This window comes from Apodemus sylvaticus, chromosome 4 (assembly GCF_947179515.1).
Source record: "Apodemus sylvaticus chromosome 4, mApoSyl1.1, whole genome shotgun sequence".
In the NCBI taxonomy this organism is placed as follows: domain Eukaryota; kingdom Metazoa; phylum Chordata; class Mammalia; order Rodentia; family Muridae; genus Apodemus; species Apodemus sylvaticus.
In genome coordinates this window covers 92,938,797-92,958,213 of record NC_067475.1, presented here as the reverse complement: position 1 = coordinate 92,958,213, position 19,417 = coordinate 92,938,797, and the positions used below count along the sequence as shown (strand labels likewise).

Below are 19,417 nucleotides of genomic sequence, written 5' to 3'. Positions count from 1 at the left end.
AATAGCTAGTGTAATGCCATCTCTAGATCTTACCATGCCATTTTACATGTAAAAGCTTTAAAGGTGCTTATTGGGGCTAAAGTTGAGGTGCTTTGCAAAGTAATCAATATATTTAAAACAAAAAATAAAAAATAAAAAAAATTACCATAGGGAGCGAAAAGGATGCCATGGAGAGATGAACGTATTTAAATGACAGTGCAGGAAGACGAACAAATGTTTACATAACATGAAAGGAAACAAATTTCTATTCATAAACTTGCTAGAAATAGTACTTAAAATAAATCAACTCCTAACCTAGTACTGTGATAGATAAAAATATTGTCTAATCTTAATATTGCAATCAAACTAGGTACTTGAGGGCCTTTATTAAAAGACTTTAAATACCGAATAGAATCTAGATTAGCACTTAGTGAAATAATTTTAAGATACATGTCAAGGATGAATGTACATAGCAGGATTTTAGAAATTAATTTACTTTTTCTGAATTCTAATTAATAAGATATGTTTAAATGCATGTTGTGTTATGTGGTAACATCTTCAGAAAAGATGCTGAAGAGGCCGACCTGTAAAAGAGTTGTTCTGTGGAACTTCAGCGCCCCCTTCTGGTGCATTTTAGCAAAGCATCCTGAACAATAGTCTTCGCCACATTCCAGGCATACCTTTAAAGACACAAACGTGTGTACATTTGATACTGCACAATGAGAGCGTGACTTTTGAACAAGATTTGCACAATGGTGTTATTGTCTTCATATTTATTCCTCAAACTACACATGTCATTGGAATGAAAAAACACTGAATTACTAATGTTTAGCATGCAATGGCTACTCTCAGAGCAAATACGTAAAATAGAAGTGATGAGTTGGGTTACACATATTATATGCATGTAAACATGAACAACTTCATGATGACAATAAGACAATAAAGACACTCCTTGAGCTGGTGTAAGTAAAACAACATTACAAGTTAAAATCTCTCGCTTTAAGATATGTTTTACTTTTATAGATATTAACACTAGCTGAAAACAATGTCTAATGTCTAAGAATTTCAACATGTTTCCATGAATGAACACCTTCCTTGAATATCCTTTGTATTTCCTTATAGTATAGTTACAAAAAAGTTGTTGGATTTGTCCACAAAGAACACAAAAAACCAAGATGTACGGCTAGTGATAAGTAAGATGGTCTCAGGTCCTTAAGACACTCAGCACGGAACTCCATCTGGTTTGAAAATGTGATGTTTGAATTGAGCAAAGTTTGTGCATGTAGTATACCGATACCCATGATGTTGGTAGGAATCCCTTCAGATAGAGAGAGGGGGGAACAAAACTTTACTATGATTGAAGGTGCTATTGAGGAGCTATAGTTTCACGTCAATACCTTAACAGCACAGTGAACTATAGTGTAAATGACTTAGATACTTCCTCTGTTTCAGTTTGGCCCAGGCTGAGAACCATGACTGAAAACATGAAAGAGAAGGTAGTGTGTGTGAGAACAGCGAGTGTGTCAGATGGTCTATGTCGAGAAGGGACTGATATTGCTGAAAGTGGCCAGTAATCGAGTGAACGGCAGTGTTTATCATGGTTCAGGTGTGGAGTTTTCCTGGATATTATCGTGGCTTCCCCATTAGCTTGTATGTTCAGGCAGATCAAGTGTGATCCACCAAAGGAATCCATGCTTGAAAAACTAAAAAAAAAAAAAAAAAAAAAAAATCCCTACGAAAATAAAACTGATAATTTAGATGACTGTATGTTCTATTAATAATTAAATATATTTTCAATAGTGAGTAGAAAATAAAGCTGGATTTTTTAAATTTTTTTCATTGGATATTTTTTTATTTACATTTCAAATGTTCAAACCCTTTCCTGGTTTCCCCTTTTCTGGAAGCCCCCTATCCCATCATCCCTTCCCCTGCTTCTATGGAGTGTTCCTCCACCCACCTAACTTCCACCTTCTCCTGTACCCCCTAAAGTCTAAGTAGTCACAACAAAAAGTCTTTAATTGTGCAATTTTGACATGTCACATAGGTATTAAAGATATAGTTATGTGGTAGCATTATTATACTAATGACTATTTCAAAATGTATTCTGCCCAATTTTCTCAAATATACCTCCTAATATTTCACTGAATTTCTCATAAACCTTTGGCAGTTTCTACTACATAATATGCAGAAAACTTAAAATCGTTTGCAGCATATAATTCTAAGCCAAGTGTTTATTAACAGATGCTTAAAGAAAGCAGCCTAACAGATACTTGTAGACTGAACGATCAAAGCTACTGTTGCCAAGTTAACTCACATATTTTGTTATACAAGCATATTTAGATTTAAATAGGTTAAAATGACTGCCAAGTGAAAAATCTGTTTTAGGCAATTTTTGCAACTGGCAGAAACTTACTAACCCATAGATAAGGATTCCATTCTGCTGCATAGCTTCCTCAGACACCGGGGTGCAGTTTTAAAAACTATCTGGTTGATTTGGCAAATTCCAAATTAGCTGTATTAGTTTTCACAACTCATTTAAATCTAATTAAATCATGTACATATGCCAATTAATATGTTACTTGACTTTCTAATTTTAGCATGAAGAAATATCCTAAAGCCACTGATGTGTCATTTTAAATTATACATTTAGAAGTATTGGATTTTGCCAATATTGGCAAATGCATAAATTCTAAAGGTGATAAGCTAGTGACAAAATCATTTTAGTTACTGTCTCCTTTGTATGTGTCAGATGCAATGGTAAGCATTTTATTAAATTTAATCATCCACACCTTTGTGGCATAAGCCACAGGTAGGAAATCATCTACAGAAAGACTCAGTAATTTAGTAAGGTCATGTACTTTACAGGAGAGGTGACATGAAAAATTGCAAACTGAAAACCACTTAATCTTATCAAGGTAAAACAGGGAGGATAGGAAACTAATAAAAGGAAACATATGGGAAGTGGTGACTGAGGTGCCCAACTTTTCAAAATTATGACAGGACATTGTGTTTACTTTAGAGATATTGCTGCATTCATGTGTGCTGCTAAGCATGATTGAAAAGAAAAAGGATCCAGCCTGGGTACATTATTTGGTTGCTGGCTCAGTCTCTGAGAGCTCCCAGAGGTCTAGGTTAATTGACTCTGTTGGTCCTCCTGTGTCATTACCATCCTGTCATCAATCAGTCCCCTAAATGTTCCATAAGGATCCCCAACCTCTATCCACTGTTTGCCTGTTTATATCTGGATCGGTTTCAGTCAGCTTCTGTTTAGAACCTCTCAGAGGGCAGGCAAACTAGGCTCTTGTCTCCTGGTACTTGTGCAGCTCAGGCTCCACGTGGTTCCCCAACAACTGGAGTAGATTCTCCCCCAAAAGCTGTAGCCTGACTGTGGGATCTGTTCCCCAACAGGATTACCTTGTCCGGCTTCAATTGGAGAAGATGTATCTAATCCTGCAGAGATGCTCCAGGGTGAGGGAATACCTGGGATCACCCTCCCAGAGAAGAAGGGGATGGGTAAATATGGAGATAGACTCTGGGAAGGGGCACTGGGAGGGGGCCAGCATTTGGGAAGTAAACAAATTTTTTAAAAAATTAAATACAGGAAGGAAAAGAAAGCAGGTGTGATTTTAAATGATGTTATTAAGTAAGAGTGAGAGGATGATGTTTAATGAATATATGGAGATGTTAAACTTACATGCTATCACATAGAGAAACAGTATAGCGTTGTACTAGGGCGTTCAGGAGGGAGAGGTTTGCCTAAGGAGCTGTGAGAGGTCTATCTTCTTGCACCATAGTGTGGTGTACTTACAAGGAGGGCAGCTTTGGTCTCACACTGTCCGCAAACTTTCCTTTTAGTCTTAGGGTTTTCACTTCCAGTAGAATGTGCCATTTTGTAACTAACTTGTTGTTTTGCTGGAGCTAGAAGGAAAAGATATCAGGTTCATCAGTCCAAACTATGGTGTTTGCTTTCTTGATTAGCAGTGTAATGAAACTATGAACATTTCTAAATTCTCACACAGCACTTAAGTAGTAGCAGCATAAGAACAGGATACAGGCAAGTCTGGTGTGTTTGTTCATTGTAGAACCTGTCACAACCCCTGCAGGCTGTCACGAGTCAGGGCCACATACATCCAACTTCTGTGTACTTTGCTTTGACCCCACTGACCTGAACATCCATCACTACACAGTCCTGAGAATATTCTCTTGATAGATTTCTATTATTATTATTATCATTATCATTATTATTATTATCATTATAGATATTTGGTTTATTTACATTTCAAATAGTATCCCCTTTCCTCATTACCCCTCTGAAAACCCCCTATTCAATCCCCCCTCCCCTTCATTATCAACTCCTGCTCCCACTTTCCTGGCCTAGCATGCACCTACACTGGGGCATCAAACCTTCACAAGACCAATATCCTCTCCTCTCATTGATGTCTGAAAAGGCCATCCTCTGCTACATATGAAGCTGGAGCCATGGGTCCCTCCATGTGTACTCTTTGGCTGGTGGTTTAGTCCCTGGGAGCTCTGGGGGTACTGGTTGGTACATATGATTGTTCCTCCTATGAGGCTGCAAACCTCTTCAACTCCTCTTCAGTCCTTTCTCTAGCTCCTCCTATGCTCAGATTTCTTATGTATTCTCCTTTCCCTAAATACAAGTGAAGTCCATTTAGAAAACTTCTAAACAGACCATGGTGTACCTTTGTAATACTTAAATACTTTCCTTGTTTCTACAACTAAATACGCCTGCCTAAAGCAATTTAAGGAATGGAGCGTTGTTTTTGACTTTCCATTCTAGGTAATAGAGTTGTGGTAGGGAAGTCATGGTAGAAGCGTGAGAAACGACTTCTCATGATCTGTTCAGTCAGGAAGCAGAGAGAGAAAGACACATGCAGCTGCCAGCTGCCTCTGTCCACGGTTTCAGTCCATGACACTAGACTACAGAATGGAGCCATCCATATTCGGTGTGTGTCTTCCTAAATCAATCTAAATAATCCAATCTGAATAATCCATCAATGCTATGTCCAGCCTTGGTGAATATATTTCTATGGAAGTCTAAATTGCATCAACTAGACAATGGAGATGAACTCATGATATGTTTGTATAAATAATGCATTGTATAGGGTTCTAGAATTTATTCCATCAAATTATGCTAATATCCATGTATAAATAAGTTTAACTTTGAGAAAAATACTGTGTTTGCTTTGAGGTCACTGTAAATTCAAATACTTTTTAAAGATGTAAAGCAATTTTTAAATATTTGTTCATGTCCTAGAGTGGTATCATAATTTATAATTTTATACTGCTAAAATTGCTCCTTGGTTTAAGGATTATATTGAAATTTATAAAGAATAGTTTTTGCTTTTGGAGAGAATTATTAGTTTAATGATATTCTAAATGGCATTTTGATGCAAAACATTGAAAAAACTTATTTTGAAAGCCAAAATATCATCATCTGGTAACCGAAGAGCTTTATCCTACATGAATTATTTCAGCTTATAGAAAATCTATGTGAAGATTCTATATGAATATATATGCAATGTGAAGAACCTTAATTTTAGCATATCATATAATACAGAAAGGTGCTCACCTTGAATCTCTTCCTTAAGCAACTTCAATTTCACTTTTCCAGCGGAGAGCTGCATTAAGGAAGGATACAGATGTTATTTTTCAGCTATGCACTCTTATCCAAAGAAAGTGTAATTATTAACAGAATGTTAGATATACCTTGAGTGCATCTTACATATATAAGATGTATTATTTGAAATAATATAAAATTTAAAAGATAAAAGAATATATTAACTTAACTTTTCATTAAGAAAGGAAAATTGAATTAATAAACATCATACATACAAATCACTTTGGGTTTTGTTGTTTTGGATACAGGGTCTCACTAGGTAGCCCAGCTTAACCTCTGACTCATGATCCTGCTAAATAAACTGATATTAGAATCATGAGCCACCATCTCAGTTTTTAGATTAAATTTTTCAAAATATACCAGGAATATTTTTCTTATTAAATAAAGTTTCAGAAGCCCATTTTCATGCAAGTATATAAACAGTTTGAGTATAGCAAAAATTATTATATGTCAGTATGAATTGGTTTTAAGAAAATATTATCATTTATATTGTGAAGGTTTGGAAGTCCCTTCCTCTTTCTGAAACACAAGAGTCTAGTATTTGTACAGACTGAATACACACTAAATTCTGGCTGAATCATTTTGTTCTCATATCTGCAGAAGCCAATAGTGTTATCTTATTTCTACAATTTAGAGAACCACATTTAAGCATTGTGGCCTTACCTATCATATGTATTATTTATGATCCCTGAATTGTCTGTGATTGGTTAAATATACTTGTGAAAGTAAAAGCAAATACTGGGTATTTAAATATAAACAATCCCTTGAAACCTTTGGATCTTAACATAGTAGGCAGCAGAAGAAACCTGATAACTGAACACACTCGCCTGCGTCTTATTAAAAACCAGCATTTAAAGTACACAAGTGAGCACAGAGGCTGGTGTGCATTTACATAGACACTGCCAATTCATGCCCAGCTTTCAATTTGCAATTTGCATGCTCAATTGCCCAATTTGTACATGAAGATATGAGAACAATGGCTGCCTCTATATCTATGGCTGCACCAACTGCAGTCATCTTTGAAAATTTAGGCCTAATTATTCTCTGTGGTTTTGCTTCAATGAGGCACTTATTGTTCGTATTCTTTGAAGTAGCGGTTCAGATGTTTTCTCTACCAAACACAGCAGAAAGGAAAATAGAATTGAAATCATCAACTTTTACATGAATCACACTTTTATTTTTTAAGTTGGCAGTGTTATACAAGTTACAGATAAATTTAACGTCACTTTTTATAACCGAATTATCCAGTATGATTACCTTAATGATATAACTGAATTGCAATGAGATCAGCCTGGCTATGAGCTCCTTAGGAAGAGCAGATATGTCAGGAAGTAAAAGTAATTATTAAGGAAATTTTATAATTTATTTTTATTACTATGAGTAATATTTGTTCTATAAATGTATTCATATTTACTTCAAATTATCCTAATTACATAAAAATAGTTGAGTGAATGAGCTACAAGCTCCCAGTTTCAAGCTAATTGAGTTTTGTCATTAAATCTGATTTTTATGTTTGAAAAATAATTGAGTGATAAAATAGCATTACTGGATGGATACTAATGCACACATGCATGTTTACATGCTTCTGAATATCTGAAACAAGAATTTAATACACTTACTGCTGGGCCAGAAGGCATTGAACAAGAGCTTCCCAATGCCAGGGCAGTTTAAGTGGCCCTGCCATCCATAACAACTGAGCAATTGGGTTAGACTAAGCTACAGTCTGTTGTCAGCAGGCATCACAAATACCTGCAACCTGGCACAACCGCTGTTGTGTATCCAGAGTGCCCTCGGAGCCACTTTTTCAATGATATTCACGCTCAACCCCCACCTCCTAAAAATTTGCCATCTCTGCATGCTTAGTATCCATATATGCAGACCCTGTCACTGTTCCATACAATCCTACGTAAAATTTCACTTAATTATTTGTACTTGATATCTCTCCTAAAAATGTTTCACCATGAAGTTCACATTAACTGAAGCTCACTTTGGCAGTCAAAACTTCTTGTGAAATATATCCACAGAAACTAGTTCCTTTTTGATGGTTTTGTTCTTGGTTTTGTTTTTGGCAGGCTGATCTCCAATTCACTGGGGAGCTGAGGATTGCCCTGACCTGATCTACCTGCTCCCTCTCATGTGAGATGAGTGCCGTCAGGCCATTTATGAGATGGGGGGACTAAGCCCTGAGTTACCTGCATGTTAAGTAGGCACTCTCCAAGTGAACCATTTCCCAGATGCTAGTTTCTGATTTCCTCCCATTTACTCACTGCAATGGAGTGGGGTGCAGAGGATATGCAACTTTTACTCAGGGAACTGTTATACTGTCATCATTCAGCAATTCACATCCACTGAAGATCTCTGCTCTCTCTCTATTTTATCAGTGTACAAAAGGTTTCCCTTCCACTAAATATCAGAAACCTACTCTATCCATTGCTCATTAATAACTCTAAATACTTCAATGCCCACATACCTGACATCCAGCACGGAAGATCCTCCTACACTCCGGCCCCTAAGTTCCTCTAGCTGCCCCACCATTGTAACCAAATCTTGCAGCTAGACATCATTCTAAATATCCATTCCTTCAAAATCCCAAACACAGATGTTCTCAGTGTCAAGCATGATCACTTTTCCAACTCTCAGCTCTCCCTTTCTGCCTATTATTGTGATGAAATAATGCTAGGGGGTTTCCTGGAAACCCATGCTGAATAACCCCCAAGGACACCTAGGAATTCCTAGGGCTCAGTTCAACCCTTTGCTGCTCAGCCCCAGACATGGTTCCCACAGTCGCTACTATGCTACTATCCTGTTTCCTATGCTTCTTCCTTGACAGCCAGTGCTGTCACCTTCAACTCAGTGAGGATATTGAAAGCCTGTTACAGTGTTGCCTGTCAGACCCAAGCTTTAGTATTGTATTTACTGCCATCTGTGTTATTTTCTTCTGTTTTGCTTGCCAGGGGCAATGCATTTTCCCTGCCCCAGTAAAGATGTCTTTAATGAACCACCTCAAAACCTCAGCCCTAACCACTAGCATGTTCTGTCTCATCTGCATCTTCAATTTCTGGGGTCCTGTTTCCACCCCTCAGCCAATAAACTGAAGACAGTCCACCAACCTAGTCAAGAGAACTTAACTCTGTCCTTGAGCCTATTGAACCTTTGTCTGTTCTTGCTCTTGTCTTCACTGCTTTGTTCATTATCTCCCATACTTTCGTTTTTAAGTACTTGGAATACATTGTTGCATTGTTCTAATGATAGCTAACTAATTAAACTCCAGACCTTTAATATTCTCCTGTTCCAAAAATATGCACTGCAACAATTCAAAGTGGGTTCATCTGTAGCATCCTTTACCTTGTTTAGAATTCTAACTGTTACAAATGTCTTATGAATGCATGGCAGAAATTCAAAGTGATTGAGTTGCATAAGAGTGCAGTGATGACGACTAAATGTGAGAACTTTATAAAACCCATACAGAGCTTCTCAACATCAGCACGATTGACACCAAGGGGTTCTGCAGTGCAGTGTAGCAAGACCAGCAGCTGCTTTGGTTCTAGCCTGCTCTCTTATACATCTTCACCAGAACCAAGCAGAAAACCTCTCAATGGTGACTTCAGACATTGCCAGAGGTCTCCAGGGAAACAAAATAGTTTGGTTGAGAACGACTGCTATGAACTGAACTTTCTTTATAACACAACAGTTTGGGTGTCATTAGCATATCCAAGTGTTCTAATTCTTTCTCCCTTTTAATCATCTGTGAAATCCTAAGACTTTGACTCCATTCCTGCCCTTCTTTTATATCAAGGCTCGCCTCACTGGAAGAAAACTGAGAGACTGTTTTAGAACAAAGCTAACAACCTGATGCTTCACATTGAGCCAGCTTATATCTCTGACATGAAATTACTTCATCTGTGTAGCCACAATTATAAATTGAATCTGTGAGACAGAAGTGCCTGCTGCAGGAACAACAACAACAAAAACAAAAACAAAAAACAAAGAGAAGTCCATGGCCATCATAAAATATACTGAGTAAATATGAAATTTTGAGGGATACCATACACTGCACACAGACTTTCCTTGGGTTTAAGTCTTTGTCACTCTCTCATTTATGTAAATTTGTAGGGATATGTTTACTCACCTTTACATATCACAGGTGGATTCACACAAAGTCCTAAATTTATACCACAAGCGTTTCTTCCTTCTTCCCTCAGGTTCCCTCTTATTCTATACAACCTACATTATCTATTGTGTGCTTTGCTTAATTCTTTCCTCACTGTGATTTGCTGCAATGCTTTTCTTCACATTTCTCCTGTCTCCATTTCAATTCGGATTTCTTTCCTGTGAGATCTCCGCTCTTTTTATCACCTTCTATTCCTTCTGAGCCACTGTAACCCTCTAAGCCTCTGAGCCCACTGATCTCTAGAGCAGCAAGCACTCACAAAGTGACTGGTAAGAGAAGAGAAACCTACTTCTTCTGTTTACCTTTCCCTTAATTTCCACAATTAATATTATACTGTATGTGCTGTAAATTGGTATGCACATAATAGATGTATATATGTAGGAAGTCCATCTTCAAAGTCTATTAACTTCCACTGCATTTCATTTTCAAAACTATGTCCTAGAAAAACCATTGTAAACCATTCTTCTATCACTGCAGTCCTACTGGTCAAGTTCTGTAGGGGAAGAGAACCCAAGTCATCAGGTGAAATGCATCAAGGTACTTGAGACTGGGATCAGAAGCTTCTACCTCCTTATAGCCTTTAATTTTATGATAGCTACCTCCCACACTTCGCACTTTTGCCCTCTTTTGTAATTAGGATTTTTGTGGAAACAAAGATTTTTATTTATTCTTCAAATATTTCCTTACATAAACTCGTTAACTAAACTATTACTTTGCAGGTATACATTATTCATATAAAAGTATGTATGACAAATGTTTTATATTGACTCTTAATAAAAATATTTGATGTACCTTGCTTTTTTCTATGGTAAATGAGGATTTCTTTAAAAACAAGAAGTAATACCACTCAAAGTTCAAAATAGCACTTTACAGAGACCATTGCACACAGGTCTATGATGATATGTTTGGAAACCAAAACTAGCAGTTTTTCTGTGCTGTTCAGTGTTGTTTTGTTTTGCTTTGTTCTTTTCTTTTTGACTCGGGACCTCACACTACAACCAAGGCTGGACTCACACTCAAGCCAGACCCCTTGTTCAAGCCAGCCCCCTCATTCCAGCTTATTAAGTGATGGGAATGCAAGTATGAGCTACCATGACTGCTCACAGCAAATTTTTTAAACATATTTACAGTAAAATATCTGAAATGCAGCACAGGACAGTACTGTCGGGGGGGGGGGGGGGGAGGGAATAATGACCAGTTAAAAGTGGCTTATACATTTTTAACCGCAGAATGAAAGAAACCTGCCTCATGAAAGGGAGGACACTGTGTAATGAAATGCTTTTCCTGAAGCCAAAAAGTACAGAAGTGCCGAGTAAGATATTTGTAGGTACCAAATGACCCAATGAAAGTTTAATGATAGGTGTATAAAAATAAAATGCTGTGCAAGTTAAAATTCACGAAGTCACGAATCCTGTACCGAAGAAGTCCAGAGAAAAAGTTTTCCTTATATAAAGACACCTACCTGCCTGCAATCATAAATGCACAACAATGCACAACAGAGATAAAGTAAATCCGTAGCGTGGGAAGTGCCATGCAAATATTTCCTTGAACATCTTTATTCATGAGACCAAGAGTGTATAAATTATTATTATTCAAGAGGAATACAGCAATATTAAGGAAATAGGAAATAACATGAAGTCAGGACTGAAGCCTAGAATCTGTTATATCATGTAATAATAGTATTCATGGTAATATAGAATACTGCCATTGTATTTTATATCCTTTAATCCACAAATGAATAGAAAATAGTATCTGAAATTCAGAGAGTGGGGACACACAATTTTCCTCAAAGTAATTTTTAAAAACCTTCTGAAACAGTTTATGTATATAATTTTTTTCTGCATGAAAGACAAAGGATATCTGAATAATTAAAGCCTCATAGTAACCTGAAGACAGGGAGCCTAAAATGAGGTCACTAAAGCAAGAGGAGCAGGTGCCTGAGTAGAGAAGAGAGGCAAAGCCTGAAAACACACTCAGTGCGCTTTTGTTTGGCAAATGGGATCGTCCTCACCTTGGTAGTGTTTTCTTTACTTTGTGATGCTATGCCTGATGGGATACGCAATTTACTCACATTTCCGGATTTCCAGTGATAACCACTTGCCCTTTAACAGATAGAACACAAAATGTAATTATTGAAAACAGTCCCCCTGTTAGTGAAAACAAATATATTAACCTGTGTTTAGGAAATATGAATTCAGATATTAGCGTGCTAAACCACTACAACCTGGACATAAGATGCTCATCTCCAGAGTAACACGTTACATCTCCTCCCGTACATCCGTGGCATATGGAGTGATGATTCAGAGAGAAATGTGCAAATACAGAGTTCCATTGCCTGGCATTTGCAATGACTGACTTTTACCAATTTATAGAAAAATTTACCCATTATCCTATTGTGCAATTTTTAAAACTAGGTATCCACAAATAAAAACGGGAGAAAAACCAAATTGGTTTACCCTAATATATAGCAGATATGCTGGGTGATGGATCTTTGAAAGACATCTATCAAGTTTCCACATAGAAAATAACAGATTACAAAGAAGGCAAGTTATAATTTTATAGTTTTAAAACGGGGATTTGTACACATACACACACACACACACACACACACATACACACACACACCATTTTTGAGGGTACAAAAAGAATCAAACTTCATTGGATAACGTGCCCCATCTCACACAGATAATGAATAGTAAACCCCAAATTGTAACTGTGGACCTCGCTTTTCCTGGTCAATTTGTGGCAAGTCTTTACTTTCTCTGAGAGACTCACTGTCTCTGAGACTTTAGAACAGAATGTTACTACTCTGAAATTTCATTCAAGTTAAAGAATGCTTTAAAAGGCCATCTAGTAAAGGCTCCACAGCTACAGAAAATACAATCTAGGGGAGGTGGGGTGGGGGGGTGACTCAACAGACTCCCATATTCAAATGAAAATGGCCATCCATTAAAAAGGCCAAATTAGAAATCTTAAGGTAGGGAAGTCAGCAGCCAGTCAGGCTGTTAATTTCATAAAGATTCCAGTTTGACTCACATAATTCTTTAAGAGGTAGAAAGAGAAAGAGGGAAGAAGGAAGAGAGAGAGGGAAGAAGAAAGGAAGGGACAGAGAGACCAGGGACAAAAAAGAAAAGAAAAAGGAAAAAGTCACACATGGCAGTACACACTTGTCGTTCCAATGCTAGGGGGTTCTCTGACTCCTTGGTGACATCAAGGCCAGTGAAAAAGAACACGTGATCCACCCCTGAGAACTGATACCCAGGACTTTCCTACAGCTAACACATGGTCAAACAGAAAGGCAAACACACACACACACACACACACACACACACTTTTTCATCCACTCACACATACATATAACCAGAATTCATAGAAAAAATAAATTAAAAGAAAAATGTCATCAATGAACTGGAAAGAAATGGTTATTGATCATTATTATTAAAACAAAAACACTGGTCTGGGACTCTTCATGACAAACAGTTTGAAATGTTTTGATTAATTCAACGCTCTACTTGCATTTCTGGTTACATAAATGCCATGCAATATATACAAAGAACTTAAGAGGTTAGACTTCAAAGAACCAAATAATTCTATTAAAAATAGGGTACAAAGCTATATAAAGAATTCTCAACTGAAGAGTAACAAATAACTGGGAAGCACCTAAAGAAATGTTCAACATCTTTAGTCATCAGGGAGATGCAAATAAAAACAACCCTGAGATTCTACCTCACACCAGTCAGAATGGCTAAAATAAAAAACTCAGGTAACAGCAGATGCTGGAGAGGATGAGGAGAAAGAGGAACATTCCTCCATTGCTAGTGGCATTGCAAGCTGGTAAAACCACTCTGGAAATGAGTTTGGTGGCTCCTCAGAAAATTGGACACAGCACTACCTGAGGACCAGGCTACACTACTCCTGGGTATATATCCAGAAGATGCTCCAATGTCTAATAAGGACACATGCTCCACTATGTTCATAGCAACCTTACTTATAATAGCCAGAAACTGGAAAAAACCCAGATGTCCTTCAACAGAAGAATGGATACAGAAAATGTGGTACATCTAAACAATGGTGTACTACTCACCTATTAAATACAATGAATTCATGAAATTCTTAGGCAAATGGATGGAAATAGAAAATATCACCCTGAGTGAGGTAACCCAGTCAAAAAAGAACACACTTATTATGCATTCACTGATAAATGGGCATTAGCATAAAAGCTTGGAATACCCAAAAAATAAATAAATAAAAATAAATAAATAAATAGATAAATAAATAAAAACCAATTCACAGACCACATGAAGCTCAAGAAGAAGGAAGACCAAAGTGTGGATACTTTGGTAGATACTTCTGAGAAGGTGAAACAAAATGGGAAGAGATACAGGGACAAAGTGTGGAGCAGAGAAGGAAAGGCCATACAGATACTACCCCACCTGGGGATCCATCCCATATACAGACACCAAACCCAGACACTATTGTGGATGCCAAGAAGTGCTTGCTGACAGGAACCTGATAGAGCTGTATCCTGAGAGGCTCTGGATAGGGGGGTTACAGAGGTGAAACCAAGAAAGGGGATAACATTTGAAATGTAAATAAATAATATATCCAATAATAAATAAAAAAATTAAAAAGGTCATACAAATTTCTTTAAAAAAGTAAAACTAAAAATATTAATGAAACTATAATAAATACATTTGATTATATATCAATGGCTAATGATGGTTCTTGGATATTAGATGGTTATCATTTTGAAGACCAAACAGAACTAAATTTAATACACAAAGATCATGGTGCATTTAATATAAGAAAATATACATGAAATGCATTGTTTCATGCCTTGTGGGAGAGCTAAAGTAAAATAACTTATATATTAACTCACTCATAAAGACACCAAACACACCATATATTCCCACAAAAATTTGTATAAATATTAGATATTTGTGGGAAAAAATTAATCATTAAATGGTTCCAGGAAATGGATTGGTTGTGAGCCTAAACTTAAAGAAAAAAAGATGTTTTTAATCATGTAACTGTCAGTTTCTTTTCACAAATCTACTTTACTAATTAGTGTTATAAGAAAATGAAACTTGCACAGGGAACTATGCAAGCATAATACTAAGGAGATTTCATCAATAAAATAAAACAAATTCAACTCCTGTTTGCTTAAGGTATTTTACATATACCTACAGGCTTAAATAATTCTGATGTAGTACATGCACACAGTTGTTCCTTGAGAGTTACACTATGCAACAATGCCCTAAACATAGGCCTTGGCTGCAATGGTTTCAAAGCAAAGAGTCAAGTTTGCATTGATTTCCTGTACATTACAGGCCTTATGTGACTGGGGATTATAACATAAGAGGGAATCATGAAAAGAAAACAGATAGACAACTTAAGAGTAAATAGAAGCCCTGGCAATTTTTTAAACTACTGTGCTACATGCAAGTGACAGGGAAAAAAAAGTAAAGGAATTCAATATTCCATACTCTTCAGAAACTGTTAAGGGTCATCAATCTACCACGTCTTCACTAGAACAACCAAAGTTATACAGAACAGTTTTTTTCTATAAATCAGTTAAATTAACATAATGTTTAAATCAGCATAATATTAGGAAGGTTGCATTTACTCTTCTAAAGCTCTCTGACATGTTCACTCACATAATTTCTTCCCTTCCCTTGTTCCATGTGGACTGGAATTCTCGTAATTTCTTTTCCATCTTTTGGTTCTCCAGTTCTAGCTGAATTTTCTCCATTTGTAGTTCCTGCACACGTCTAAAGATGCAAAATTTGAATAGTCATTTAGAGCCAGCAAACAACCCTCAAAGCAAGCAAATTTTATGGAAGTGTCTGCTCTTAAGTTGCAATTATTAGCAAGGCTTAAAGGATAGTATGGTTCATCCACTGCCTATGCACTTTTTGAAGTTTATTTTTAAGAGTCAGTATTTGCCTGCTATTAATATTCTCTTTAAACAATGTGTCTCTTCATGTCTAAAAGTTTAAAAGCATTATTAGTTTACATTATTACATAGAAGCCATGTTTTATATATACACAAATATCTGTGGTAAATAGAAGAAAGTTTCAAGTTGTTTTACTCGTTTTGTTGTTCACATAGATCATAGCACTGTAATTTAAAGTACTATTATTCCTCATTCATATAATTAAGTCATTCATATAATGCAGGGACTGAGATTAAACAGGAAGCTTTGTAGCTGCTAGGTGAGCACTTTACCACTAAGTTATTTTATATCCTAAGCCTGAAACAAGTATTTCTTTCTACATAAACTCATTCTGTTGGACCAGCAACTTCAAACCTACCTTCCTTCCTTCCTTCCTTCCTTCCTTCCTTCCTTCCTTCCTTCCTTCCTTCCTTCCTTCCTTCCTCCCTCCCTCCCTCCCTCCCTTCCTTCCTTCCTTCCTTTCTTCTTTTTTGTCTTTTGTTTTTTGAAACAGAATCTCTCAGATACCTGTAACTCACCGAGTAGGACCCACTAGCTTTCCAGAGAAGCCCAGGGCTCTGTCTGTCTCTGCTTTGCCCAGCACTGGAATTATAAGCATGTAACACTGTACCCAGTTTTGTTATGTGGCTTCTCAGGACTGACTCAGTCCATCATGCTTGCATTAACTGAGCCATCTCCACAACCTTAAATGATTTTCTTCATAATGCCCTTCATAATTGTGAATATTATGGCCTGATCCAAACTATAGAATCATGAAGAAAAGGAAGAAGATGAATGTGCAGAGGTGACAAACCTTCATTAAAGAACAGATGCACCAAGCTTTTATCCTCAAATGGAAACAATCCACAGCGATATCTCAAAGTGACAGGCAAAAACTGACAAAGGGTCCCGATGACTTTAAGTACAGATTGAGAAACATGCAACTTTAATGACAACCAAAAGATGTGGCTCATGCTACTGCACACAGAGTTGTGAGTGATAAAAGGAGGCACGACACAGTTCAGAAAGGATACAGACTAATGGGAAATTTACTCAGGCATGGTATGACATGTTACTGAGGGAAGGAACTGCTGGACTGCCCAGGTCTCCAGTCAGAGGATATACAGTGCCATAAGACTAAAGACATTTCTTGGGAAAAGAAAAAATTGAGCTAAGATCTACAGAATTAAAGAAAAGTGTGGGCAGAGAAAAGAGAACATGTGAGCCAAGGAGCTGAAAGTTCCTTCTGCAACTCACTTAGGTGCAAAATGGGGAAACATCAAGAAATAGGCCTGTTGGGTGGCTGTTGGCCTGATCACAAAGAATCCCAGGAGTGTCCTTAGGAATTGAGAGTGGCTTTCTGTGAACAGTGAGGATCACATCAGGATTACAAAACACTTCATCAGACTTGTGTTTATAAAGGTCACTCTGTTGTACCATGAAAGCTCAAGTTAGAAGTAGAAAGACTTGGAAACTAGAAAGACAGCTAAACCATAGTATGAGTAACAAAAACTGTAGTGACTATGCTAATGTGAGGAGAGACAATTTGGAAAAAAATAAGAGCACCCATTAAGAATAAGAAAACAGAACCAACTAGCCTTGTAGACTGAAAGGTAACAGATGACACAAAGGTACAAAGGGGAAATCTAAAATAATCTCAGACATGAGACTAGAACAGCTGGGATTACACAGTTGTGATTTCCTAACTAGAACAGGGCTAAGATTCAAAATTAGTCTCCTGGTGATACCATGCTCAATGTTCCTAGAGTTTACAGAACTTCACATACTGTTTCCAAAGGAAGCATTGAAAAGGACAAATGTGAGTGTCCTTTAATTTTTGTGGAAGACACAGTATTTCCAAAGTCCCAACTATAGTTGATAAATTGGGCAAAGCTGAAAATAAAAAGGACTATTTCTGAAAAGTTGGCATGTTTTGTTCTTGGTTTTACAGGTGTCAAAAAAAAATTAGTCTTTCAGGAAGAGCCTTAAGCAGACCGCCGTGGCTGACCCCGGAGAGACCATATGAACGCAGCCATGATGGAAGACAGAAACAAGTCTAAATGCGATGGATGCTGGGGAGATGGTGGGGGTGAGCCAGCATTAGAGTGTGAGACAATACAGAGACCATGGTTAAGGGTGACACAGGATGGATGCTTAAAGCAAGAAAACATGAACAGAGAAGCCCAGTGCCATAATTGTTGTGTTTCTTCCTTCATTCTCTTGGGAGTTTATGGATAACATAGGGGTCTGTGAGCCATAAGGCAAAAAGCAGTGCCTTTTTCATTTTGAAGGTAGGTATCAATTTTACCATGGCATACCCATTAGTTATTATTTAGGCTTGTCCCAGGTTAACTAATTCTTAAAAAACAAACAAAATAGTTTATGTTTTATGACCTCTGCTAAAGTTTCATCTAACAGCTACAAAAGTAACTCTATCCCTCCTATAGAACTTGGGTATCTGCTTTCCTGTGCTGACACAGATTATGCTCCCCCAGGCCCCTGGGCTTACACGTCAGACCACATATCACACTACACTATAGTTGTACGTCATCGTACCTATGGCAAGCCATTTGAAGAGAATTCTGGTTTCCTCCCTTTGTAGTCACCACTTGCTTTCAGAGTATGTTTATGAATGATAGGCATCTGCTAACTGAATAGTATGCAGGTATAGATACAGAGAAGAAACATCACTGCAATAAAATAATAAACATCTCCTTTCCTTATTCTAAAAAATCAAAACACTGGCACTAAAAATTTGATGGCTTCCATAGCCAACAAAACAATACATCTAAATATGGTAGTACCATGTGTTTGCATGTCATTTTCCTCTTTCTTCAATGGTTTTATACCGAGTGACTTAGTAGTGAACAAAGTGTGCCTTTTAAAAAGCTCTGTAGGCACCATATAATTACAAAACCATTGATCTGAACTAGGAAACTCAGAAATAGGAATTTTAAATGGGCAGCATTTCCCCAGCACATTATGGCTGAGTATTTGCGAAGACTTCCAGTATCCATGTTCATAGATCTCTGACACTAATCGACCCTTTAATCTCATTTTAAATTCTTAATGCTAAAATAGTTTAAAAATATAACCTTCTCTTATACCACTTCAATAGTTAATAAATCAGTTATTGTTAAATATTTTAGTACTAACATCAAAACTATGAAAGAGCTAGAATTTAAAAACTAGTATATTATTAAATGAATTTATTATAGATTAAAACAGCAATGTAAAATAATAGAAGTAAAACCTTGTGAATTTAATTTTTACCTATCCCCTGTTTTTTAAAAAAAAAATATTTGTATACCAGACAGAAACTTTAGCAAATATTTTACTTTAAATAAAAATGTATATACTTACTTATATTTTAGTTTTACAGAACTTCCAGGTTTCCCCCAGGGAATGACTACAAAATCTTTGGTATTCATGATTATTTGTCTCTTAATGTTGTCTTTAAATTATTGTAACTTTGGAAAATCTCTGAAAAACAACAAAAAATAAACATCCCAAAGTTAAAGCACTTGTAAATTCTAAACCACACACACAGACTGGGAAAACATCTATGTTTTTTGCTTTGTTTGTGCGGTGCTGCAGATTGATGCCAAGGCTTTGGAGACACTAAGCATGTGCTTACTGATCCATGAGCCCAAACCCCAGGAAAATGTTGACAATCAAAATCTTTAGGGT

At 36.8% G+C, this 19,417-nt stretch overlaps 1 protein-coding gene across 1 annotated transcript in view; it reads right to left on the bottom strand.

Annotated features, from left to right (window-relative positions):
• Positions 1–19,158, bottom strand: part of Zbbx (zinc finger B-box domain containing) — a 111,251-nt gene extending 92,093 nt beyond the window's left edge. The window contains exons 1-6 of the mRNA XM_052180958.1: positions 19,091–19,158; positions 15,449–15,562; positions 11,803–11,893; positions 5,573–5,621; positions 3,788–3,897; positions 564–659 (exon numbers count right to left, since the gene is read on the bottom strand). Of these exons, the coding sequence (XP_052036918.1) occupies positions 564–659; positions 3,788–3,897; positions 5,573–5,621; positions 11,803–11,893; positions 15,449–15,562; positions 19,091–19,158 (528 nt within the window). The remainder of the gene's footprint in view (positions 1–563; positions 660–3,787; positions 3,898–5,572; positions 5,622–11,802; positions 11,894–15,448; positions 15,563–19,090) is intronic.
• Between the last annotated feature and the right edge of the window lie 259 nt (positions 19,159–19,417).